This window comes from Drosophila melanogaster, chromosome 3R, assembly GCF_000001215.4.
Source record: "Drosophila melanogaster chromosome 3R".
NCBI lineage: Eukaryota > Metazoa > Arthropoda > Insecta > Diptera > Drosophilidae > Drosophila > Drosophila melanogaster.
Window position 1 is genome coordinate 28,745,145 of NT_033777.3, and position 25,969 is coordinate 28,771,113.

The following is a 25,969-nucleotide window of genomic DNA, read 5'->3' on the forward strand; positions in this document are numbered from 1 at the left end:
TGGCTGATGTCGTCAGCCTCGTCGGCTGCACAGTTGGTGTCGTCTCTGCTCTGCCGCGCTTAGTACATTGCTTAATTTCTCTGATTAACTGCTGGCAGAGGTGGAAAAAAAAAAAACAAAAAACAAAAAAATTGGCACGCGTTCATGCCCACGCCCCCCATTGTACACCGAAAAAAATGGATATGATATGATGTCATGTCTTCTACTTATTACATTCAGTCGATGATGAATTCTATTTACTAGTTATATATATCAACACGGTTATTAAAGATAAATACTTTACATATATTAAAGTATGTTTTTCATATATTCAAGCATGCAGACCAGAGGCGAACTTAAGCTCTCTGCTTTTTATACGTGCCAGTCAGATGGGATCCACTGGTTTAACACCTTTGGTCGCCGGGGATGGCTTGTCACAACATTATATAACCGCAGCCGGCAGATATCCGAGCTCGGTCTTGGTCTAGGTTAAGTCCTCGCCTCATTTACATGCTTTTTACTGCCGCTGCCAACGCAATGCTCACCTGTCACCTGCAGACGTCGACGTCGGCAGCGAAGTCGGCTGCTGCGTCAGCGGCAGCTGTGGCCCCCATCAAACCTGCGGCGGGCTGTCCCGTCGCCTGGCATTTCTGGCTGATGTGAGTGTAGGTGGGGTTGGGAGGTGGGGTGTGAGGTGTGGGGCTATGGCTCAATGCACCCCTGACGAGGACGTCGCCAGCCTGATGAGATTAAATGCGAATTAAGCACCACGAACAACAAACAACGGCTAAAAAAATAAATCAAGAAATCGCCCGGCGACAATGGCCGAGGCAAGCAGCAAAAGGCGGCATTATGTTTATTTAATGTGCAGCACTGCGGACTTAATGAAGTCTTTAATTCTTAATGCAGCTTCATTGCCTATTTAAATGGCCGACAGTGGCGGTGAATTGGTAGAATTTTCAAGTCGAAGACCGATGCCGCCAGCCAACTTTCCAAATTTCATTGCATACTTTGCGGCTGCCATAAAAAAATAGACCGGAAATAAAAATAACATTTCACAGTCTAGCACATGGCATGACTGTGTGTTCCTTTAACAAATTCATTTACAACAGCATATTTTAACAAGTAACATTGCTTAAGAAATGCGCTTAAAATGATCGGTAAAGGATATGTGTATGTACTTATAAATAATTTTGCAAAGTAAAGTTTACATAAATCAGGTTCACCAACCATTTCCACGAATACCCATCACCTTGAAGAACAACTTTCGCAGCGTTTTAACTAAAATGGAAAGCATTATTCCAGGCGCACACTTAAATTAGCATCTAAATAAACGACTACCAGACACGAGAGTTGGGGACCACATCACATCCATCCACATCCGCTTTCACATCCGCACACACTCGAAATTTTCACTCCGCATTTTCCCTTTTCGACGGGAGGAGCAACAATTTTTGTGATGTCAGAAAACTTTCGACGTGATTGAAATGCTTTTTAATTTTTCATCAAAATCATTTCATTGCGTCAAAATTGTTTGGGTGCTCCTGAGCGGCATGATAATCCGTATGGCGCACACACACCCACTCACCGAATTGAAGGACCCATCTTGCAGGGACATTGAGCTTAACCTTTTTCGTGCGCTGCGATGGATTGGTTCATTTTTGGCATAATCATGCGATAGGGATTACAAGTCTCTGCCAGGGCCACGAACTTTGGGGTGTTGTCAATGGAAAACAGTGGGAGAAATGCTATTTGGATTTAATGGATTTAAACTATGGCATTTTCTGTGCATTAATAAATTTATTTAATACTAACAGTTGAAGAGAAGTGTATTGTAAAATCTGTCATGTGATAGGAACCATGGATGGTAACTCAGATCGGGTACCACTGTTCGCTTTGCCGAAGTCAACATGGGACAAAAATGATGGATTATCGCTTTTTGCGCTAACGTTCACATGTTTTTATTTACTTGTATATAGCCCGCCCCGAAACCTGACCCTTTTTTTGGCATCTGCCAGGGGAATTAATAAATGTAAATCCGCCTGGGAGAATGGCCAAAAAGAAGGCATCGGGGATGCTTAAGCCACACAAAAGACCACACTAATCGCTTTTTTCTCTCGTTTTGGCCCGGTTGGCGCACCTCTACGGACTTGGATTGGAAATGCCTGGGTTTTTGGGGTCGATGGCAAAAGGCGGTACGGCGACACAACTTTTCCACAGCTTTTTCTATTTAATCATTCAAATTGACTTTTTTGCCAGCCTGATGGACGTTAATTTTGAAATCCCTTTTTAAACGCTGCCCACCAGCGGTTATTCCGCAACTTCTACGCTCCACGCTCGCGGCTTATAAGTTTTTAGCCCTCGCTCATTTCGTTTTCATTTTTTTCGTACTTTCCGCGAATTTTCTATCCTTTTTGTTTTTCCACTGGCGCACTTAGAATGCGCTGAGTTTGCATTTGGCTTTCATTTTGCCATTTCACCGACCGACCGCCATTCTTCTAGCTAGCCGACTTCCCTTTTTAGTTTTTTAATCAAGATGTTTTAAATGCGACCACGCCAGTGAATGATGGATTCCATTTTGTCTTTTTTCACTCTCGGCCCCCAACAAAGTAAACAGAAAGTTGGTTGCCGGGTTCGGCAAAGATTTATGCAGATAATAAAATGAGTCTTCAAATGAATAATCAAGTTTTGCATGCCTGGCTGAGGGTTCCACTGCTCATAATTAAGGTCCGTCCTTGAGCCCAGTTTACCCGGTGCCCAGTGCCCAGTTTCCAGTTTGCAGTTCCCAGTTGCGTTCATTCGATGATGGAGCAGCTTTTCGAAAGCATCCAGCTTTTAAAAGGCAATACAAATTTGGCGAATTCAAGTCAAGGACTGCCCACAGCGAGGCATTCTTAAAGTGGAACGGCAATTTAGCGGGGACTTTACCTGGACTAACTTTATAGAAAATTAAATTTTCTAGTGCTTCGCCGTTTTATTACCACCGCCGCTTTATTGTACTTGCATTTCAGGTGCAGGACAATAAAATGCCGCGATGTCGGGCGGTCATAACTTTCCGGAAACCAGGAGAGAGAAGGCCCAAACACGATGCCAAAGCAACTGCAACTTGTTAGACTTCCGCCTTCCGTTTCCCTGGTCACCCAAGGCTTTTTTGTTTTTATTAACTTCCGTGAGAAATGCGATTTTTACGCGCATCTGGCGCTATTGTGAGGGAAATGTTGCAGAAGCTGCAGGATCTGCAGGACACACTTGTTGCCATTGTTGAGATACAAAATTAACTTTTACGCTTTATTACCGCAAGAATGGTGAAACAAAACAAATCTTAAGTTGCAACTGCACTTTGGAAATTCTCCAACGGCAGCCACACCATGAACTTCTGTTTTCTGCTGGCATTTTCTGCTACTGTTGCTCTAACTGCCACTGTCTCTGTTTTATTTGGACTTGTTTCCGGAGTCGCCGCTTTTTGTCGCCGGCATCCGGAGGCCATCAAAATTGCCGGAAGCGCGAGCCGGGCAGTCAGTGGCATTGTCATCAACTCAATTACATTTGCGACTGACTCCTTGCAGCCGAAGGATGCCTCGCTTTTGTTCGCTGACTGATGACAGGACCGCCTAAACAAGCCGCACAATACGCACGGCGTCGCTGGCTTTTATCTGGCCACGCCCCCCACATCTACCCCCAACTCCCGCCCCACCCCACGAAACCATTGTGTCCTGTCTCGTGTGACGGATGCGACAGGAAGCGCTGCGAGTCTTGATAGTCCGACTCCGGCAACAAAGGCTGCGGAGCGGGAAAAAAAGAGCGACTGAAGTTGGGTGCAGAAGCACCTTTTCGTATATCCATGGCGCCATAATTTACTGTTTCCCCTCAACCGGAGCCTCCGTAATCTATGGGCATGCCGCTCCGGCAGCGGAAATGTTTCACAGAGATTAGCACAACATGTCAGCGTTTTGATTTACCTGCATGCCCAGAGATTCGGCCCACAAACTCAGCCACCTGAACTCCGGGAACTAACAGGCTCAGGTTCATCGAATCAGTATCAGTATCGTTGCCGTTATCGGATTCAGTTTCAGTATCATTAGCCAAGTTTATGTCTGCCCCTCCATTTCCAATGCAAATTGAAACGACTGCGATACGGCATGCGAACGGCAAGTGCTCATCTCCAATCGGTCCTTGAGCGGATTATCTAGGCACAGGTGCGATTCGGCGTGCAGGAGATGGGTGCCCAGGCGCACCCATCGCTGCGATCTCCTCACGGTCTCATTCCGCCCGCACGGCTCCAATGCTATTCGCATCCCGAACCCCACAGCCAGGCAAAGCTCCCGATGGGTGCTCAACTGTCCACTCTGGCGCAGCATGCTCCACTGGGTGATGTCGCTGAGGTAGCAGCTCGCCAGGATTGGCTGGGAGTCCTTTTGTCTAGCGTGCACACACCGATCCTCATTCCGCAACGTTCCCGTAGCCGACAGCTCATCGAAGTGCATCCTGCGAATTGATTGAGGGCAAGTTATTTTTCAATGAACAATAACTCAGATAGCTGACCACACAGCTCATAAAAGTATAACTTTTAGAGCTACATAAAAATGTGTAAGATATATTAAACCAAAAGATGCCATCATTACTGAATATTAAATATATCTATAGCATAGTCATCCCTTTTACATGCAATTTGAAATGTATACATTTCTTATGCACTTAACGTTTTTTTTTTTTTTTCAGTGCACTGACCTTAGTTCGGGGCTGACATGCCGTAGATACCATTCGAAGGGATGGCACCGCCGTTCCTTCCGCATCCGTTGCAGCTCATCATAGGTGTGATCCAGTGGAATTCGCCTGGCCGCCGGTCTCAGTGCGTAGAACATATTTTTATACTCGTCCAGCCAGGACTCGGCTATGATTTTTGAGTTGCTGGTGACGGAGAGGGAAGAGAGTTCAATCAGCATGTGATTGGAATGTTTATATTAAACGAAAGCCGGTCTGCAATGAAATTGAAAAATACCAGAGGCGGTGCGGCCATTTCACACCTAATCCCCGACCTCGGACTCACTGCAGATAGGTTTCCTGGGCCGGGCTCAACTGACGGTCGGATTGCGGTGGAAAGTCGAAGGCGTGGCGGCGGCGAAAGATGTGTCCGATTCGACTGCAGGGCACGATCTCAATTTGTCCACCGCAAAGCCACAATTTAATGGCCAGCTCGATGGACTCACCGCCCCAGATCTACAAAGGGATGAATGTGGACAACTGAGTGTATTTGCTAGAAAATGTGACAGAGGAGAGCGGCATTCTTGGCGTTCGACATTAGCAATTAGAGCTCTTGACACCGGCTAATTGGGTTTTCTCACCTTCAGATACGGGTTGAAGCTGCCCAGCTTAAGGAACCATTCGCGTGACATCATCAGTACGCCGCCAGCGAAGGCAGGACTCTGGTAGGGCATCTCCAGGCTCTCCTGGTTGGTCAGCTGTCGTTTCAGCCAGTGAAAGTGTAGGGACCAGTCAAATCCGCCCTTCAGCAACTCGTTGCCCTTCCGGTAGCTCAGGGTGGTCGGGTCAATGGGATCAAGTAGTGGACTAACTGCCAGATTGGTATTGAGTGCAAGCCGTTCCAGCAGTGGCTCCAGCCAGCCCTCGTTCACCTCGCAGTGGCTGTCCAGAAAGAGCACATAACGTCCACTGGCCAAGGAGGCGCCCCTGTTGCGCGACCAAATCAGGCCCATGCGCTCCTGGTTCCTGAGGAAGGTGAGCCCAAGGCGATATCTCGACCCGAACACCCCGCCCATCCATCGCTTGAGGTCATCCAGCAGGGTCACTGTTAATTGAGCGATAAGAGCGACCCTTTTGCGTAAGTGGGTTCAATGGCCTACCATCTCGCTGACTGCCATCGTCCACAAGGATTAGCTCATGCAGATAGTCCTCCGGCGAGCGACTCAGCAGGGACACAATGGTACGCAGCAGCATAGAACGCGCTTCATTGTGGAAACTAATCACCACACTCACATTGGCCTCCAAAGGGGCAGGAAGTATAGAATTACGTGTAGTACAACTAAAAACATATTAATTATTATTTCATAAAGTGAATCAAAGTTTGTCTTTCTTTTCCATACCTATGATGCCTTGTTACGGGCAACTTACGTATAAGACCCAAAGCATTACTCAAATGAATATTGTATTGGTAAAAATCCTCCGATGTTTCTGGTGTATGGGATATGAATACGCGCCAATCCAGGTGGTCACTCTCCTCACTCTCATTCATGAAAGATAACAGCTAAACAAAAAAACACTTTAATGATTTATCACATAAAAGGCGGGCTTAATCAACTCACTTCATTGGCGCTTGAAGCATCATCATTCCGTATAAATATGACTAAGAAAAACAACTGACAGATAAGGAATGCTATGATATAGAAACTACAATGCCGAGGACCGCAATATTTTCCACCTGCGTGCATGACGAATATATCTCGAGCAACTGAAGCTATTCCGCTTTGGAATCCACATGGCGCTCCAAGTGGTCACAAGTCGGGCCGAAAAGCAAAACTAAATCGCTGCGATTCCGCCTTCACGCTCTGCATTATAACTTCTGTTCGGCCGCCTTTCATATTATCACCTTCGATGAAAAAACTTGTTTTTATACTTAATTTCGCCCAGCTTTTTTACTTAGCTGGCTCTGGTTGTGTCGTCACATGCAGAATGCTCCAATCGAAGCTCCCCCAACGCCATATCATCGGTATATGTCACACTTGTCATTGATAAATGCTCGATAAGTCTGGCAAATATTTGTGTGCAGCTCGCAAGGTGTTAATTGCAGCCAAACGAAACTATCTATTACCCATGAGCTGTCAGTTTTTCGGTAGATTTGGGAGGTTTGGGTGCTACGGGGGCAATGGGGCTATAGAGAATGGACAGGTGAGCAAGAGCATGTTATCGATGATATTTCATTCATGGCCCTTGGCGCAATTCGCTATCAAACATTTACAAGTTTTTATGCAGCTGATTGTGATTGAATGTTATTGATATACGAGCAATGTGTAGCTGAAAAGCAAAAACATCGTTTATTAGATAATTGTAATTCGAGTTTCGCCACGGGTAATGGAATGCACTCTCATTTATTTAAATTATGTTTGCACTATAATTGCATTATTTACTGTGTGTGTGTGTGCGCACTGGGGCGAAAATATTTTGCAATTCATATTTTCGCCAGCGCAATTAATTGAGTGTAATGATTTGCACAATTTTCCACCCACTCATTATGTACTGATTTGTTTTATTTTTCCAAAAAGCAAACATAATTGCCGCTGATTTGCGCTCGGTAACATAATAATATGATGGACTTGCAAATATAGACTGCTTCCTATGTCAATAAGTTCATGGCAAATACATCAGCCCCGGAGTGAATTCAATTGGCTACCAAATGGCCAGCGTATTCACTCGCATATTGGCATTCCTTTTTTATGGCCTTTTGTAGCTGCCATAAATATTTCAAAGGCTAGCGTCGCGTCGGTTACGATTCACATCCATATCTCTGACCATGGGGGAAAAAATGGGGAAACTGTGAGAAATGTGAGATACACACACTCGCCAGACACCATTGTCCATATTGGTTAGTGTCCGAGTTTGCTGCCAGGATAGACCGGAAGCCCCGCCTCCACCATCAGTGATGTGATTTTATTTAAAATTGTTAGGCAAAGCGGAAGTAACTCATTCAGTTAGCAACAAAATCAGGCGCCATGCCTGGGCCAAATTGGAGTGTGACTTCCGCATTGCATTAGGGTTATACTTAGTTGTTAGGTCGGACCTGGGTCCTTCGTCCTCCGCCCCCCGTCCTTAGTCCTGTGGCTGTGGCTGCTGCCCAGTTGCTGATTGACTTACGTGCCTCTCGTTTTCCTCTTCGCTCTCGGTTTGCCGTGCTTTTTTCTGGCTCTTCCCCGGATTTTACGTGCAGCGGAAATGCATTTTTCCAGTCACGTCTCCACCGACCAGACAAGTGTGTAGACAGAGCTGGAGCCGTAGCTAGAGCTCCAATTCCAGATGGTGCCAGGTAAGACATACGCCCCCACTGAGTGGCAGCGACGTCCGAGGATTCTTTTGTTTTCGGTTGCCGGTGGCATGGGAATTTATTAAGCCGGGCGTGATCTATGCGGTCAAGCTCGAGAGAATTAAAGTGCTTTGTAATGAATGCACAGGGTGGCCAGGTGGCTAGGTGGTCCCCAGGATAAAGCAGGATTCCCCTGCAGCAGCAAGGACACCTAATTGTATGCCTGGTCGCGTGTGCAGCTTAACAATTAAGTGGCGCGGCCAATTCAAGGGCGTCCAAGGAGACCAAATTCGATATTCAATATGTTTTCAATTTGTCGCTTTTTTCTCGCACATCGCAGCTCCTATCAAAAGCAATCGCAAAGGCCGTAAAACAAATAAAAATAAAACGAAATTATGCCAATAAATGAATTATAAGGCGCACGCACAACGCGGCGTATACGCAACGCTAGTCACAAGCAATGGGCGACAATGCCTAAGTGGCATGTAAATGTCTGTCAGTGTGGGTGAGTGGATGAGGTTGTGGATGTGTGAGTGTGGGCCATGATTATTATAAGGACACTCAAACACTCTCACACACACGCACACATGTGCTGGGCTGTGTGTTTGTTATGATAATGTTAATAGCCCAGCACAGGCTTCTAAAATTTTATTAGCAAGCTGCTTATGGAACTTTGAAAATAATAACAAAAAACCAGCAAGCAGTGCCCCTGCCTCCTTTCCCACTCACTCCTTGCTATCTCCCTCTCGCTCTCTCGCAGGCTCATGTTCGCCATAAAGAATATTGAGGAAATTGCTTTCTTTGCACTCGAAATGCTTAGCAGACCAGGCCGCTTAGCAGGGTGCACTCATTTCGAAATTGTTGCGTATTATCGTAAAATTTTACGCACACTCACACACACCCGCACAGTTGACGGCCAAGGACGTGCACACACATACAAATGCGTTTCAATGCAGAGAGAAAAAGTTAAGAATTTCATGAAAGATACTTAAAATTCATTCACCATAGGATTCTTAGTACAGATATAATTTTGTTTGATTGAATAATATATTTTGACTGAACATATCATTTTTGAATCTTAAATCTTTCCACTGACCAACATTTTCGTGCAGTGTATGATTTCATTTTTTCGCCTGGCATTGTTTGAGTTCGCCCCCGTAGTAGGCGACCGCATTTTTCTTGTCAAACATTTCCATATCCAGCTGCAGCCACATATTCGCTTAGAAGTGCGTGTGTGTCAGCTGAAAATATTTGCAAAAACAAAAGATTGCGAGGCGCAAATTTTGTGCTTTGTTTGTTGCGGACATTTTATGAACTGCGGCCGCGCCCTTGAATTATTTAGTTTAATTTACCAAAGTGCTTTTTCCATAAAGTGATACGCGGCTAATTTGCAAGGACCTTGCTGCTTGAAAGGGGGACAAATCGCAGCGGGAAGATCAAAAGGGAACATCTAAAATGTAAACAGAACACATGGACGGAAATATAATTTCAATGATTTTCCATTTCGATTTCGATATGGGGAGGGAGGGAGGCCCTTGGAGAAAAACCATTTTAATGATGTTTACACAGTTTGTATGCGCCTGTCAACGTGGTCGAATGTATCTCATTCCCAGTCCCAGTCTCCTTGTCACATTATGTGCTTTATGGCGATTGATTGAGAACTTTTCACTATGCCCGACGGAGTACTTTAGTTGATGACATTATCGCTGCTGCAGTACAAAAGGTTTTTTTGCCACTGCCACTTCATCTCAGTGTTTGTACAGTTTCTTCTTGCCATTCATTCGGCCGGATTTTTCGTCAATGACTCTGAGCCAAAGGACATTCTCGGCAAATATTGCTAAGCGTCTGCGCGCTTCATGGTTCTTGTGGGGCAACTTTGATTTGGCAGCGGAGGCGGCGGAGGCAGAAAATTTTTCATTAATTTGATTGAACCTCAGTCAGCCGAACGGAAATGAGGCAGAACAATTTAATGTCATATTTGCGGCGCACAAAAAATTGTTTTCATTTGATCTCCGCAGGTCTGACCTCAGTCAGGGGACAGTTCAATTTAAAAGAAACAAATTGGACAATAAATAAGGCGATTACGATATTATCATGCTGAAAATAAACTCACCGCATGGTTCTATAAATTTTTCATTTGTAAACTATTGATGTTATTCTGAGAACGGTTATTTGTTTGTACTTCATATGATTTTTTGCTGATTAATCGAAAAAAAAAGTTTTTTTCCAAATATGTATTTAAATTGCTCTTACTTTGAGGCTACACAAATAAATCTATTTACTGGAAATGTGTCAATTTTATTTCAAACTTTTATACCGCTAAATTTTATACCCAACCCGTTTTTCGAATCTTTTGTGTTTGTCAGGTTAATGAGGATTCAATGGAAAAATTGAAAGATTTATATCGGATTATTATTAATGATATAACAAATACAATTAAATTGAATTAAGGAAAGACTGAATCCAGAGTTCATCCGTGCGAACTTGCGTAGTGGCTTGGCTTGTACCCGAAGTGTGGACGCCAATCGTCCTTTATATACCTCATCTTGTGGTGTTTTACTCCAGAAGCGGGCAACTTTTCGCTGTGGCAAAACTGGAGAAAGGCCAAAAGCAAAATTACTACCGCTTTCAACATGGCGATTGACTGACTATTCCCCAAATCGCCTTAGCTTTTTAAGGGCAATTTAATACACCTCCCGACTGATAATTCGGATTTAACAGCCAATTTGGCATGGACCTTATATGTTATAGTAACTATACTTACCAAATAAGCTGGATAAATATACTTTTGTGTAAAATTGTTATAATATTTAATGGATTGAGCCAACCCTTTACAAAATGGTATCTTCTATGCGGGAGTTTTTAATGATTTCCATGCCCATTATCGAGAAGGCGAGAGCATCGTATACCCTGATGTATAGATCCACGCCCGTGTAGGCGGGACAGTTGTGACCAGCCACATTGATGCCGCAGATGCGTTCGTCGTGAACGAGGGGATTACCCATGGCCAACTGGCACTGGGCCGTATACTTCATGTTCTTCACGCAGATCATAGTGTCGGTGGCGACCATCGCTTCGGGATCCCTCATGCGGAGTCGGCACGCCTGCATCGGTATGATGTACGTTGTCTGCGAGTGAATACTGTGGCGACTCCTGATCCACAGTGGCAGCTCGATGGGCTCGTATATTTCTAGCTCCGAATCGCACAGCTTCACGGTGTCACCAGTCACTTTGGAATTCTTTGGGGACTTGGTTAGTTGAATAGCAACCAGCATGGGATCCGCTCCTTTAAGGTAGGTCTGGTTGAGAGCGACTCTTTTCCCTTCGAGGACTTCGTCATCGTACATCTTCATCGTGACCACTTCACTGCTGGCCAAATTAAAACAAGTGCTAGTGGTAATCACTAGCATCTCGGATATCACCGTGCCCATGCAGATATATTTGTTTTGCTGATAGAGTCTCACCATCAGCTCGTGCAGCGGCACCTTCTTGTCCGAATTGGTCAAGGTAACTACAGGCTCCTTGGAATGTCCATACTGTACTGTGTCATTATTCGGATTATTTGGATTATTGAGATTATTGGGATTATCGGGACTATCGGAATTATTTGGATTATTGGGATTATTTGGATTATTGGGATCGATAGCCATTTCGTGATCGCTCCTTACAGTACGGCGTCGTTTGTAGTTCATTTGGGTTTTTCGATTGTGCTGCGGCTTATAGGTGTCCAGCATATAGCGATGGAGATGAGTGTTCGAGGATTCCGACTCGTTCGCCAGGAAAGCGAGCAAAAGGATCTGAATAATGCACAGTGGTCGCAGCATCGTTACTCAATAAGTCTCTGGTACTAAGCATATCTTATTATTGACTTGACCATAGTGCTTACAAAATCAATTTGTGACGCCTTATAATTTGACATTTACACTAATTGCAACCATAACATAATATTTTTTTACACTGATTAAAATTTGAATAAAACTAATAATAATCGAGAACGCTTTCAACATGATTCTCAATGGAATTCTTGACTTCCCGATCTGGTCCTCCATTAAGAGGATCATCGAATGCTAATTCCTCTGGGGGACCACCAACATAAACATTGGGCGACTTCTTCACTATGGCCTCAAGCAGGGGTGACAATGTAGTTGGATACGATTCATTGTATGGACCCGATCCAGTGAAAGCCCTCAGGGCATCCGTGGCCGTCTGGATGAAGGGTATGACCGGCCTAATGGGTAGGTATATGTCCATGTTGGTGGAGTCGTCATCCTCGTCGCAGTGCTCTCCATATATATTAATGGCCGCCAGTTTGTTGTCAATCAGTAAGGGATCACCAGGCCGGGTGCTGCATGTGGTCTTCTTCGAGTGTCGCTTGTTTCGTACGCAGATAAAGTCCGGCTCAAAGGTGGAAACATGGAATACCTCCTTTAGGCCGTAGTGGATTTTGCAGCGATCTATGTCCATAACCCGCGTGTTGTACAGTCTGATCTGGAACTTGGGTGGACCATAGTAGGCCATCTTTACGTCATCCCCCGCCTGTGGCTTCTTACGATGCAGGGGAATATATCGGTATTTGTCTCTGTCGAGCTTGTTAGAGAGGGCGAGCAGAGCCACGTAGTTGGTAAAGCGTTCATTCTTATTAACCGGCATGAAAAATCCGATCACCTGATGTGGTTCCGGATTGTCGTCCAATTCCACGCCAGTCAATATGGACAGATGTTTGGCCGTGTACTCGTATATCAAATCGAATCTCCGCGGCTGGAAGCAGTGCGTCGAGGTCACGACCATTCTGCGGGAGATTAGCGCCCCCGCACAGATGACGGATCCCTCGTTCAACACGTTTACGTAGTATGTCAAGTCCCGCGTAGCATCGAAAGGAAGTCGCTTTTGGACCTCCACCGGCTTCGGTTTGTCCCGTTCCTCGAGAGCTTCTCGATTGTAATCCACGTGGTCCTTGGTTCTGTGGGCTCGATTGTAGTAAGTGGGTCGGTGGTAGTTCTCCGAGTACTTTTTTATCCACAGGGAGGCACTGTAGTCCATCCCAAGGATGGACAAAATGCATGTGAATAGGAGTCGCATGTCGAAAAGGAACTGGCACTTTAATCAGATTCCAGCACGCCGAACGAGATTTAGTTAGCTAACTTAATTAGTTTCACTTTGAGTAAAAGAAAATTAAGTCACTCAGTGTTCACACATGAACACGAATATATTTAAAGACTTACAATTTTGGGCTCCGTTCATATCTTATGTAAATGAATCGAGAGCGATAAATTATATTTAGGATTTTGTTATCTAAGGCGACATGGGTGCATTGCTCAAAAACATGTAATTTAAGTGCACACTACATGAGTCAGTCACTTGAGATCGTTCCCCGCCTCCTAAAATAGTCCCTTAGTGGGAGACCACAGATAAGGTCCTCGCCGCTCAAGATAGGCAGATGTGCCCGAGCGTGGGACCTCGATAAGGCGGGGACTATTTACGTAGGCCTCTGCGTAGGCCATTTACTTTAAGATGCGATTCTCATGTCACCTATTTAAACCGAAGATATTTCCAAATAAAATCAGTTTCTTACAAAAACTCAACGAGTAAAGTCTTCTCATTTGGGACTTTACATTTGGTCCTTCGAGCCGGATTTGAACCAGCGATATGAGAATAAAAGAAACATATTCTCAGATCATATGAATAGGCTTATGGATATGCCAAATTTAAATTTAGAATCCAATAAGCAAATAAAGACATTTATTGACACGATTAACGAGTCAATTTATATTATAAAATTAAAGGCACAATTACCAGAAGATGTGGATGCAATTTTCGCTCACATAATTCTTCGGAAATTCAATAAAGAATCACTCAATTTATATGAAAGCCATGTTAAAAAGACAAAAGAAATACAGGCACTTTCTGATGTCATGGACTTTTTAGAGCAAAGGCTCAATTCTATATCATCATTCTCACAGGAAGTAAAACCTGTAAAGAAAATGATTAATAATAACAAGAATAGAAATTATAGTGACAATTGTGCATATTGCAAACTACCAGGGCATTATTTAATTCAATGCCATAAATTTAAAATAATGAATCCAGCAGAACGGTCTGACTGGGTAAGAAAAAATGGGATTTGCCTAAGATGTCTGAGGCATCCGTTTGGTAAAAAATGTATAAGCGAGCAGCTTTGTTCGACTTGTCGTAAACCTCACCACACGTTACTTCACTTTGCAGGTCATAATCCAGAAAAAGTGAATACGTGTAGAACAACAGGTCAAGCCTTGTTGGCCACGGCCTTGATTCAAGTAAAGTCGAGGTATGGAGGCTTTGAACAATTAAGAGCATTGATTGATAGTGGCTCTCAAAGCACAATTATTTCAGAAGAGTCTGCACAGATTCTAAAATTGAAAAAATTTCGGTCTCATACTGAAATAAGTGGAGTATCTTCCACAGGAACGTGCATCTCCAAGCACAAAGCGGTTATTTCGATAAGAAATTCTCCGAAAAATTTAGAAATTGAAGCAATTATTCTCCCAAAACTTATGAAGGCACTTCCAGTCAACACGATTAATGTTGATCAGAAAAAATGGAAGAACTTTAAATTAGCCGACCCCGATTTTAATAAACCGGGTCGCATTGATTTAATCATTGGAGCAGACGTATATACTCACATTCTGCAAAATGGAGTTATAAAAATAGACGGTCTCCTTGGGCAAAAAACTGATTTCGGGTGGATAGTTTCTGGATGTAAAAAATCCAAAGGAAAAGAAACCATTGTAGCCACAACAATAGAAATAAAAGAGTTAGATCGCTACTGGGAAGTGGAAGAAGAAGAAAAAGATGATATCGAGTCTGAAATCTGTGAAAATAAATTTATCAAAACGACAAAAAAAGATTCAGATGGGCGATACATTGTGTCAATTCCATTCAAGGAGGATGTCACCTTAGGAGATTCAAAGAAACAAGCGATAGCTCGTTACATGAATCTGGAGAAAAAACTAAAAAGAAATGAAAAACTTAAGGTTGACTACACTAAATTCATGAATGAATACATGGATTTAGGACACATGATTGAAGTGAGTGATGAAGGCAAATATTTTTTACCGCACCAGGCAGTGATTAGAGATTCAAGCCTTACGACCAAATTGAGAGTAGTTTTTGATGCTTCAGCAAAAACTACGAATAACAAAAGTTTGAACGACATAATGTGGGTTGGGCCACGAGTTCAAAAAGATATTTTTGACATTATTATTAAATGGAGAAAATGGGAATTTGTTGTTTCGGCAGACATTGAAAAGATGTACCGACAAATTAAAATAGATAATAATGATCAAAAATATCAATATATTTTATGGAGAAATTCTCCAAAAGAAAAAATTAAAACATATAAATTAACCACAGTCACTTACGGAACTGCATCTGCACCATATTTGGCTACCAGGGTTCTGGTAGATATTGCAGATAAATGTAAAAACCAAGTTATTAGTGCAATAATTAGGAATGATTTCTATATGGATGACCTAATGACTGGAGCTGATTCGGTAGAAGAAGCTAATAAATTAATAACATTAATTCCCCATGAATTGCAGAAAGTTGGATTCAACTTAAGGAAATGGATTTCCAACAATTCCAAAATATTAACCACTGTGGAGGACACAGGGGACAATAAGGTTCTCAATATTATCGAAAATGAATGTGTTAAAACTTTAGGACTAAAATGGGAACCTCAAAAGGATTTATTTAAGTTCAGCGTAAATTGTAATGATGAATCAAAAAATATAAATAAGCGCGTTGTGTTATCAACGCTAGCAAAAATATTTGATCCGTTAGGATGGTTGGCACCAGTCACGGTTTCAGGAAAACTTTTTATTCAAAAACTTTGGATAAATAAAAGTGAATGGGATCAGGAATTATCCATAGAAGATAAAAATTATTGGGAAAAATATAAAGAAAATTTATTATTGTTAGAGAATATTCGAATCCCAAGGTGGATTAATTCAAACAGTTCTTCAGTCATTCAGATTCACGGATTTGCGGACGCCTCCGAAAAAGCATATGCTGCAGTAGTCTATGCTAAAGTAGGACCTCATGTTAATATAATAGCTAGCAAAAGTAGAGTCAACCCTATAAAAAATAGGAAGACAATTCCCAAACTCGAGCTGTGTGCAGCTCACCTGCTTAGTGAATTAATCCAAAGACTAAAAGGATCAATTGACAATATAATGGAGATCTATGCTTGGAGTGATTCCACGATTACCTTAGCATGGATTAACAGTGGTCAAAGTAAGATCAAATTTATAAAAAGAAGAACGGATGACATTCGGAAATTAAAAAATACTGAATGGAATCATGTTAAGTCAGAGGATAATCCAGCAGATTTAGCATCCAGGGGAGTGGATTCTAACCAGTTGATCAACTGTGATTTTTGGTGGAAAGGTCCGAAATGGCTAGCAGACCCAAAAGAACTTTGGCCTCGGCAGCAGTCTGTAGAAGAACCTGTCTTAATAAATACGGTATTAAATGACAAAATAGATGATCCTATTTACGAATTAATAGAAAGGTATTCCAGTATAGAAAAACTTATACGTATAATAGCATACATAAATAGATTCGTGCAGATGAAAACAAGAAATAAAGCCTATTCATCAATTATTTCAGTAAAGGAGATAAGAATAGCGGAAACAGTTGTTATTAAGAAACAACAAGAATACCAGTTTAGGCAAGAGATAAAGTGCCTTAAAATCAAAAAGGAAATCAAGACAAATAATAAAATATTGTCATTGAATCCATTTTTGGACAAGGATGGGGTTCTAAGAGTTGGAGGAAGATTGCAAAATTCCAATGCAGAATTTAATGTTAAACATCCAATCATTTTAGAAAAATGCCACCTAACAAGCTTATTAATAAAAAATGCTCATAAGGAAACATTGCATGGAGGGATAAACCTAATGCGAAACTATATCCAAAGAAAGTATTGGATTTTCGGGTTGAAAAATTCGTTGAAAAAGTATTTAAGAGAATGTGTAACGTGTGCAAGGTATAAACAAAATACAGCTCAGCAAATAATGGGTAACTTGCCAAAATTCAGCAGAGTCTTTCAGAGAACCTAGTAATTCCAGGAAAACGGTCAGGTACGGAACTTAAGGAGGTGTATACACTGTTAACAGCCAGGGGTTTATTCATCGACGATAAATTGATCATTAGTGCAAAAGTGCCTCTGTTTAGCAGGCATCCATCCAAATTGTTCAGGCTTATTCCGGTGCCAATTCGAAATGAAGATCGGATAATAATGGTGCATACAACGTCCGAATATTTAATTTATAATTTTGAGATAGATTCCTATCACATAATGACGGAAGCCACATTAAATCAATGTCAGAAATGGCAACTAAATAAGAGAATATGCAAAGGAAGTTGGCCCTGGAATTCAGCGAATGATAATGCATGTGAGATTCAGCCTCTAAAGCCAGATAAAGCGGCGAACTGCATCTATAAAACAGTAGTCGACTCTAAAAGTTACTGGGTAGAGTTAGAAAAGAAAAGTAGTTGGTTGTTTAAGGTTCCTGCGAATTCAAAAGTCCGTCTGCAATGTACTGGCTCTCAAATTGAATTGTTTGATTTGCCTCAGCAAGGAGTTTTAAGCATTGCGCCATATTGTACGGCAAGAACCGACGATAAAATTCTAGTTGCCCACCATAACATTCAGTCCGAAAGTGAAGAATTATTATCAACACCTTATATAGGAGAAGTTAGTGGAGTGCCGAAGATTATTTGGGATCCGCTGAAACTATCAATATTAAATCATACTGAGGAATTTGAACGATTGAATAATGAAATTAAATTTATGAAAGAGAACCATCAAAAATTGAAAGATTTACATTTCCATCATATTTCCGGACATGCTGGATTAATTATTGCTTTAATACTAATGATAGTATTAATAATATATTTCATACGGAAATGTGCTGTGCAACAAAGAATGCAAGCAATAACCTTTGCAGGTCCGTTGCCAGTACTATAAATATCAATAGTAAATAAACAATAAAATAATATAACAAATAAAAATATACAGTCCACTAATAGAAAATGTACTTCTACATAGAAAAAGCAAAATGTTTAAAATAAGTTAATTGAGTACAAATTGTTGAATTAAAAATAATATAAACCATAATTGTAATCCAATAAAATTAAAAGCCAGAAAAACTAGGCCCATTGAAATCTTAGTTGCAAAATAAATGAACATATATCAAATAAATACAGCCCACTACTGTTATAAATGCAACTAATATACTAATGTACATCTCAGCTTTGCTGGCCCTTTGGCAGAATGTTCACACATGAACACGAATATATTTAAAGACTTACAATTTTGGGCTCCGTTCATATCTTATGTAAATGAATCGAGAGCGATAAATTATATTTAGGATTTTGTTATCTAAGGCGACATGGGTGCATTGCTCAAAAACATGTAATTTAAGTGCACACTACATGAGTCAGTCACTTGAGATCGTTCCCCGCCTCCTAAAATAGTCCCTTAGTGGGAGACCACAGATAAGGTCCTCGCCGCTCAAGATAGGCAGATGTGCCCGAGCGTGGGACCTCGATAAGGCGGGGACTATTTACGTAGGCCTCTGCGTAGGCCATTTACTTTAAGATGCGATTCTCATGTCACCTATTTAAACCGAAGATATTTCCAAATAAAATCAGTTTCTTACAAAAACTCAACGAGTAAAGTCTTCTCATTTGGGACTTTACACTCAGAAAAAAACTTTAATTAAACCCAAATCAATATAAAATACTGTAATTGTTTTAAAAATATAACAGGTATAGATGTAAAAGATTTGGTTTCCGAGCTCAGAACCTCTGCTCTGTTTGAATCTGTTTATTCGAATGATCAAAGTGTGCTGAAGTTGGGTTCAGCTAACCCGCACATACATTGCTTATATCTATGTATTCTTACTTACATTTATACATATACATATGCATGCAGAAGGCATTGACCACTTGAGCTGCAAAGTGCATGCTCAGCATTCCCACGCTCCGCGATCGGCTTATGTATAAGCGTTAGATCGTATTACTGGGGCGCTGGAGTGCTTACGTAGTTTTTGGTGGTCTTTTTGTATATTTGTATATTTATATTTATTATGACAAAGTGTCACAATGTATTGACGCTATGTTATACCCAATCATCTATTGTATTCTTAGGGTAGATTAGTCCAATATGCTACACCTCCCTTTTTAAAGAAATGACGTAATATATGTAGTCATTGAGTTCTCAATATTAATATTGTGTTTAGAAAGGAAAAAATTTTTTTGAAATTGATTTTTCTTATTAATTATTAGCAATGTTTTGTCTCAAAGCATTTTTGTATAATGACAGAATAATACAAAAAATGTATGTTGAATTACGATGTTTTTGGATTTATGTTTAACTTTCTTAGAAGGAAAAATAGTAATTAAATTTTTTTTGTGTTTTTTTTTTTTTTGTTTTGAGGTTGATCAGACCTTTTCTTAAGTGAAATGAAACGTTTCATTGATTATATATTTTTAGTCTATCCTTATGTACTTTTTGCTTCTTTTGTTTTGTATCTCTAATTACTATGTTATCTCTGTCTTCTATGGTTTCTACAGTATAAGGGCCTATATATACTGGATCTAACTTATGACCCGATTCGTTCCTTAGTATAACTTTATCTCCTATTTTTAATTGAAAATCTGAAGTTTTCTTATCATAAAGTTGTTTTCTATAAGACTTAGCTTTTTCTAACAAAAGTCTAGCTCTTTTATATGCTATTTCTAATCTAAATTTTATTTCCTTTGAGTAATCTTCTATATTATACAGTGGTTCTATTCTATCTGTTTTATTAAAATTTGCGAACTGCCTTGGTAATCTTCCAAAGACTAGTTCATATGGACAGTAATTATGCATGACTGATGGTGTTGTGTTGAAACAATATGTAAAGTATTGTATCCAAACGTCCCAATCAGTTTTATCTGCAGAGATGTATGAACGAATGTATTCATTGAATGTTCTATGACTTCGTTCGATTGTCCCTAAAGTCTGGTGGTGATATGCAGTGGATGTAAGATTTTCAATTTTCATATATTTACACATATCTTGAATTACATTGTTTTTATACTCGGTACCCATGTCCGAAATGAACGTCTTCATTGGACCGTACTTTAGTATAAAATTTTCGAATATAGCTTTTGCGACAGTATTTGCGCTCTTATTCGCAACAGGTATGGTTACTAGATACTTCGTCAAATCACATATTAGTGTGACGATGTATTCGTTGCCATATTCTGATTTCGGTAGTGGACCAACTGTGTCCACTATCACTATATCAAAAGCATTTGTTGGGGTTTCTGTGTAAGTCAATGGGGTCTTTGTATGTGTCGTTGTTTTTGACATTTGGCATTTATGACATCTACGTATGTACTCTTTTATATGACGAGTCATATTTTTCCAATAATAGTGTCTTTTTATTTTCGCTAGCGTTCTTGTAATGCCTGTATGACCTCCTTGAATTAGATCGTCGTGATATGTAGACAGTATCGATTGTATCTCTTTTTCAGTTTTTATAATGGTCACCGGCTGGAGTAGCGCTACTCTTAATGTTTTCAATTTTATATTGCCCATATTTTTGAAATTATCTATTGAAATGGTTTCAAAGATTTTTTCACTCGGTGCCAATTTGAGTTGGCTGATTTTTAGTATACCGGCTTGCATTTCAAGCCTTTGGAAGAACTGACCTAAATCAAAAATTCCATTGGTATATAAATCGTCAACATCAATTCTTGCAATAACTTTATTTCCTCGTTTTAGTAAACAAATAGATTCAGTTATTCGCAAGGTCACTACTTTTCGTACTTCATCATTTGTTATGACTTCGTGTACGTTGGGCTTAGATACATTTTGGATACTTTGCCTAGGCAATAGTTCCTTGTTTGTTACTGTACAGTTTTCTTGTCTACTTTGTTGCCTGGTAGTGACTTTCAGGACTTTATGTTGCATGTCTTTGAGTTCCTTTATATTTATACGTGAGAGTGCGTCTGCTACAAAATTATCTTTCCCCCTTAGGTATTCTACTGTGAAGTCGTATTCTTCTAGTTCTAGCCGCATGCGAGTTAATTTAGAACTGGGATTAGTCATAGAAAATAGGTACGTTAATGGTCTGTGGTCCGTTTTAATGGTGAAATGCTTGCCATAAATGTATGGTCTAAAATGGGTAATTGCCCAATGGATTGCCGCTAGTTCTTGTTCCGTTGTACTCTTATTGCTTTCTCCTTTTGTAAATGAACGTGATGCATAAGCTATTGGGAGCTGAATCCCGTTTCGGTTCTGAGTTAGAACCGCTCCGCAAGCTTGTTTACTAGCATCCGTTATAATGCAAAATTCTTTGCGAAAATCAGGATATTGTAATAGTGTGGGGTGCATAAGATTTTCTTTTAGGTATTCGAATGCGTTCTGGCATTCGCTTGACCATTCAAAAGGGACATTCTTTTTACATAATCTAGTTATGTGCCGTGAATAGTCGGCGAAGTTCCTTATAAATCGACGATAATAGTTGCAGAATGCTACAAATCGTCTTGCACTGTCCGCATCATGAGGGACAGGATAATTTTTGATGACGTCATATTTCTTGTCATCTGGCAATACTCCTTTGTCTGTGCATTTGTGACCTAGGAATGTCACTTCGTGCATGAAAAATGAACATTTTTCTGGATGCAACTTTAGGTTATATTTCCTACATACATTAAAAACGTCAGTTAAGTTTTTAATCATGTGTTTTTCGGAACATCCTATCACCATTAAGTCATCCATGTAAAGGAATGCCTGAGAGGGTTCTAATCCCGAGAATGATATAGTCATCATCCTCTGAAATGAATTTGGTGCTATTTTAAGACCAAATGGTAATCGCGTGAAGCGATATGAGCCATTGCTCGTTGAAAAAGATGTTATATTCCTAGAGTTTTCCTCAAGTTCTATTTGATGGAAACCTGACATCAAGTCAAGGCATGAAAAGTATTTAGCTCGACCTAGTTGATCTAAAATGTCATCAATTCTAGGGAGTGGAAATTTGTCAGAAAGAAGTTTTTTGTTTATTTGACGATAGTCAATTACTAATCGCCATTTTTTCTCTTGTGAATTTGGTAATGATTTTTTTGGAACTAGCAAGAGTGGGCTGTTATACTCAGATACAGACGGTTCGACGATTTTGTCGCTTATTAATTTCCCTACTTGTTTTTGAATTTCCTCAATATGGCTATGCGGGCTTCTATAGTTTTTTATATAAATGGGTTCATCATCTTTAAGTCTTAATGTTTGTTTATAAAAATTATTTGTTGATATAGGTTCGGTTTCCAGTCCGAACACATCACTATACTGTGTGCATAATTCTGTTAATTGATTTTTAAATTGGTCTGGAAAATTTTTCTTTAGTTTTGAAAGTATTTGTTCGCTTCTATTTCCAGTGTCGGTATTATGAATGTCATAATCTTTTAGATTTTCATATTGTATTTTATTTACTTTGACCACTTGGTCGAAATTAGTTGTATTTAGAAGTCGAACGTATACATGTTTGGATGCTGCTATTGTATTTGCAACATAAATCCCATTGTGTATTTCTTGATTAGGAACAAATATGAAATCATTTACAACATTAATGTCTATTTTCCGAATAACTTGTGATCTGGCTGGCAGAAGAACTGTATTGTTGCCAGCGCTATATGTTATCGGGACATATATTGGATAATTTAAATTTTGGGGTCTAATTATAAACCAGTCTTCACTTGGTTTGAAATCTAGTTGACAATTGAATTTCTTTATAAAATCAATGCCTATTATTCCATCACATGGTATTGCAAAATTTGGGTTTACCAAATGAAATTCATGTGGGATAATATATTTTGTTGATTGGAGTTCTATTAAGGTTGTTCCTTGAGACTTTATCACACCTTGGCCTATGCCTTCGATGTTTATTATTTTTTCATTTTGAATTACGAAGTTATCAGAATTTACTTTCAAAAGTGAGATATCTGCACCAGTATCTATGAGAAATGTTAGTTTATTTTCAGTGGAATGATTATAGAAGGTTACGAATATATTAAGACTATAATTGATGGAATGAACTTTTACATTTATTGGTTGTTTCCTAAAGGGTTCTGTTAGTTTTCCGACGTATTTTGCGCGATTCTCACACTGCTATTATTATTATTACCATGGTTGTAGTTTCCGCGGCCTCTCCCTTGGTTTTGGCCTCGCCTACCTCCACGGTTATTATAGTTATTATTATTGTTGTTATTGCTACCTCGGTTGTAATTGTTGTGGTTGATATTTCTACCACGATTATAACCCCGGGCGCCTCTATTATAATTATTTGCACCTCGTCGATAATAGAGTACAGTGTTACTTTGACCTGTTATCTCTGTGCAACTGTTTACAAATTTGGAGATGGCATCATTCATGTTTGTGAATGTGCCTGCTTGCATGATAAGTTTTACCTTATCAATGGAGCAATTCTGTGTCATTGCTTTTACAGCTGTTGTAGTGCTGTATTTATTTGCTAAGGACTGGCTGAGACCTTCACTGATATAGGCACCTTCAAGGGCCTTTGTCAGTTTCTCCACCTCTTGGGTGTATTGGTTAGCCGTTTTATTTCTCTGTTGTAGATTCAGAAGCTTGGCAGATATCACTTCTACCGATTCTCCTTTTACTGCACTTGACAGTTGGGTAATGATTGCAGCAATCGTCTGCTCATTACTTATAAGGTTTCTTACATGGCCTTTAAGTTTAGTTTTTATTAGGCTTACTGCTGTCGTTTCATGTGTGCTCTTTAAGCTATCTAGTAGACCTAGAGCATCCAAAAAACTTTGTAGATTTTCTGGTTTACCATCAAACTCTGGTATCAGAGATGTGGCTAGCCTGATAAATTCTATCAATGTCTGTGCCATCTCAGAAATTTTTATTGGTTCAGATTTAAATTCAATTCGGTCGCTTCCTTCTAGCGTTTCAATGTCACTATCGGACTCAGCGCCGCTTGATTGAACAGATTCGTCTAGTTCTTTGAACTGGTCTGTGTTGAATTCAACCAATTGACTTAGACTTTCTGGTACATCTATCAGAATATGCCTTCTTTTTCTGATGTTATTTAATCTTGTGTTTAGGGATTTTATAACCCTCAAACATTTGTTATTATGTTCAGATGTGAGCCTATTTGCATATTTATTTACTAATGTAACTATATTATTATATTCTCCTACTAATGTCTCTATATGATTTTTCAAAGTTTCGGATTTTATTACTGCGTCTCTATTGATACATTTATAAGACTTATCGAACCTGAAGCGAAATTCGTCTATTCGTATCGCTATTTCGCTCCATTCCATTCTTGTCGTAAAAAAAAAGTTTTTATTAAGCTTTCTTCTAATCCATATTATTTTTTTTTTAAATCTGGTCTAAACGATTTGCCCTATTTATATAACGTCTTTTGATGATCTTGTTATGCTTAACATAAATTGTAAGCAGAAATTGTAGAAGTAGTACTATTGTAATGATCAGCAATAAGATCCACAACGCATTTATATCGTCTGTGTGATCTATAATTTTTACGTTATTAACTACGTTGGCAGTATTGTCCTTTGCCTCACTAGAATCGCTAAACCATCCCATTTTATCTATATTCAATGAAACGGATCTTTAAAAAAGGAAAAAAAAATAAGATATTCTATTTGGAGCTTAAAGGAAGGAAAAATATTTTCTTCTTGAAAATCGGAAAAATGAAATTAATATTTTCTTTTATATTAGTCAAAATAAGAACTTTTTTCATTGTTGTCATTTTACACAAATAACATTTTGCAGCTGAGTATATATGTATACTCAGTGCCAGAGACGTGGAAATATTAATGGTTAATATATGTGGTTGGCTCACATAGTCGTTTACAATAATAAAAAAAAAATTCTCCAACCACATTGTTAGTGAAAAAGCCTAACAGATTTTAGTATTTTCCAAGCAGCGGTTTCCCGCATCGGCTTGGGGTAGAAATTAAATCTAAAGCAAATTGGGGCATTGGCATTTATGCAGCCCGTTTGCGTTGTTTCGCACCTTTGCAAAACTTATTTCCTGTGTTTGAAGACGCTCTTTGTAGCGTTGTCGGGATGCATCTGATTGAAGTTTTGGCAAATTGGGGCATTGGCATTTATGCAGCCCGTTTGCGTTGTTTCGCACCTTTGCGAAGTTTAGTCTCTATTTCTTGAAGACGCACTATGTAGCGTTGTCGGGATTCCTCGTCTTTTGCCGACTTGGTCATGTCCTTGACCAGTCGCCGTTGCTGAAGTAGCTTAATTCTTTGACCGCTTCTTTTATGTTTATTTTGCGGTTTTTTCTGCTGCCTGGCTCTGTACTCTTTTATCGTGAGTGGGCGTGGTGCATTAGCTGGATTCTCCTGTAGGGCCTCTTCCAGAGTTGGCAAGTCCCTTTGCTTAGTGGGTACTGCCTTCGAGAATTGTGGCTCCTCTGCCATTTATGTTCAAAAGTTTTTTAAGAAGATTTGTCCTTTCTGCATTTCTATGTATGTAATGCATTTATCCATGTAATGTCCTGTCACGGTCGCCATGTAATTGTTTTTATTTCTTTGGCCACGAATTTGAATTTTGTTTGAATTTATTCATTTTATTTCTTTTGGCCACGGACACTTCATGCTTTTATTATAATCGTTAACTTCATGCACGCGTGTCCTGTCACGGTCGCCATGTAATTGTTTTAAAAATATAACAGGTATAGATGTAAAAGATTTGGTTTCCGAGCTCAGAACCTCTGCTCTGTTTGAATCTGTTTATTCGAATGATCAAAGTGTGCTGAAGTTGGGTTCAGCTAACCCGCACATACATTGCTTATATCTATGTATTCTTACTTACATTTATACATATACATATGCATGCAGAAGGCATTGACCACTTGAGCTGCA

General features: G+C 40.0%; 3 protein-coding genes across 4 annotated transcripts, besides 2 other annotated features; all 3 read right to left on the minus strand.

Moving 5' to 3' along the window:
* Nucleotides 1–3,239: 3,239 nt before the first annotated feature.
* On the minus strand, nt 3,240–6,517 carry CG10000 (uncharacterized protein). The gene is made up of 7 exons (NM_143373.3): nt 6,300–6,517; nt 6,081–6,241; nt 5,841–6,019; nt 5,322–5,785; nt 5,027–5,196; nt 4,708–4,887; nt 3,240–4,464 (listed from the first exon to the last, which is right to left on the minus strand). Exons 1-7 carry the CDS (start codon nt 6,423–6,425, stop codon nt 4,068–4,070), a joined length of 1,677 nt encoding a protein of 558 aa, NP_651630.3. The 5' UTR covers nt 6,426–6,517; the 3' UTR covers nt 3,240–4,067.
* Nucleotides 6,518–10,339: 3,822 nt separating this feature from the next.
* CG9997 (uncharacterized protein) lies at nt 10,340–11,835 on the minus strand (the record flags this gene model as incomplete). Of its 2 annotated transcripts, NM_001276114.1 has the most annotated exons (2): nt 10,340–10,604; nt 10,776–11,835. In NM_001276114.1, the coding sequence occupies one exon, from the start codon at nt 11,833–11,835 to the stop codon at nt 10,843–10,845; it is 993 nt and encodes a 330-aa protein (NP_001263043.1). In that variant the 3' UTR covers nt 10,340–10,604; nt 10,776–10,842. The 2 variants fall into 2 exon arrangements, with proteins under 2 accessions (NP_001263043.1, NP_651631.1); NM_143374.2 differs by lacking the exon at nt 10,340–10,604 and having other exon boundaries at nt 10,806–11,835.
* A 19-nt stretch (nt 11,836–11,854) lies between these two features.
* On the minus strand, nt 11,855–13,090 carry aqrs (aquarius; the record flags this gene model as incomplete). Its single annotated transcript, NM_143375.2, has 1 exon — nt 11,855–13,090. The coding sequence occupies one exon, from the start codon at nt 13,088–13,090 to the stop codon at nt 11,990–11,992; it is 1,101 nt and encodes a 366-aa protein (NP_651632.2). The 3' UTR covers nt 11,855–11,989.
* A 106-nt stretch (nt 13,091–13,196) lies between these two features.
* Nucleotides 13,197–18,755: a mobile genetic element.
* Nucleotides 18,756–18,798: 43 nt separating this feature from the next.
* Nucleotides 18,799–25,969: part of a mobile genetic element that runs on past the window's edge.

Coding starts and splice junctions, on each gene's coding strand:
- CG10000 (NM_143373.3), bottom strand. CDS start 6,425: ATGCACGCAGGTGGAAAATATTGCGGTCCTCGGCATTGTAGTTTCTAT. Junction 6,020..6,080: donor CCCGTAACAAGGCATCATAG/GTATGGAAAAGA, acceptor ATATGTTTTTAG/TTGTACTACACGTAATTCTA. Junction 5,786..5,840: donor CGATGGCAGTCAGCGAGATG/GTAGGCCATTGA, acceptor CTCAATTAACAG/TGACCCTGCTGGATGACCTC.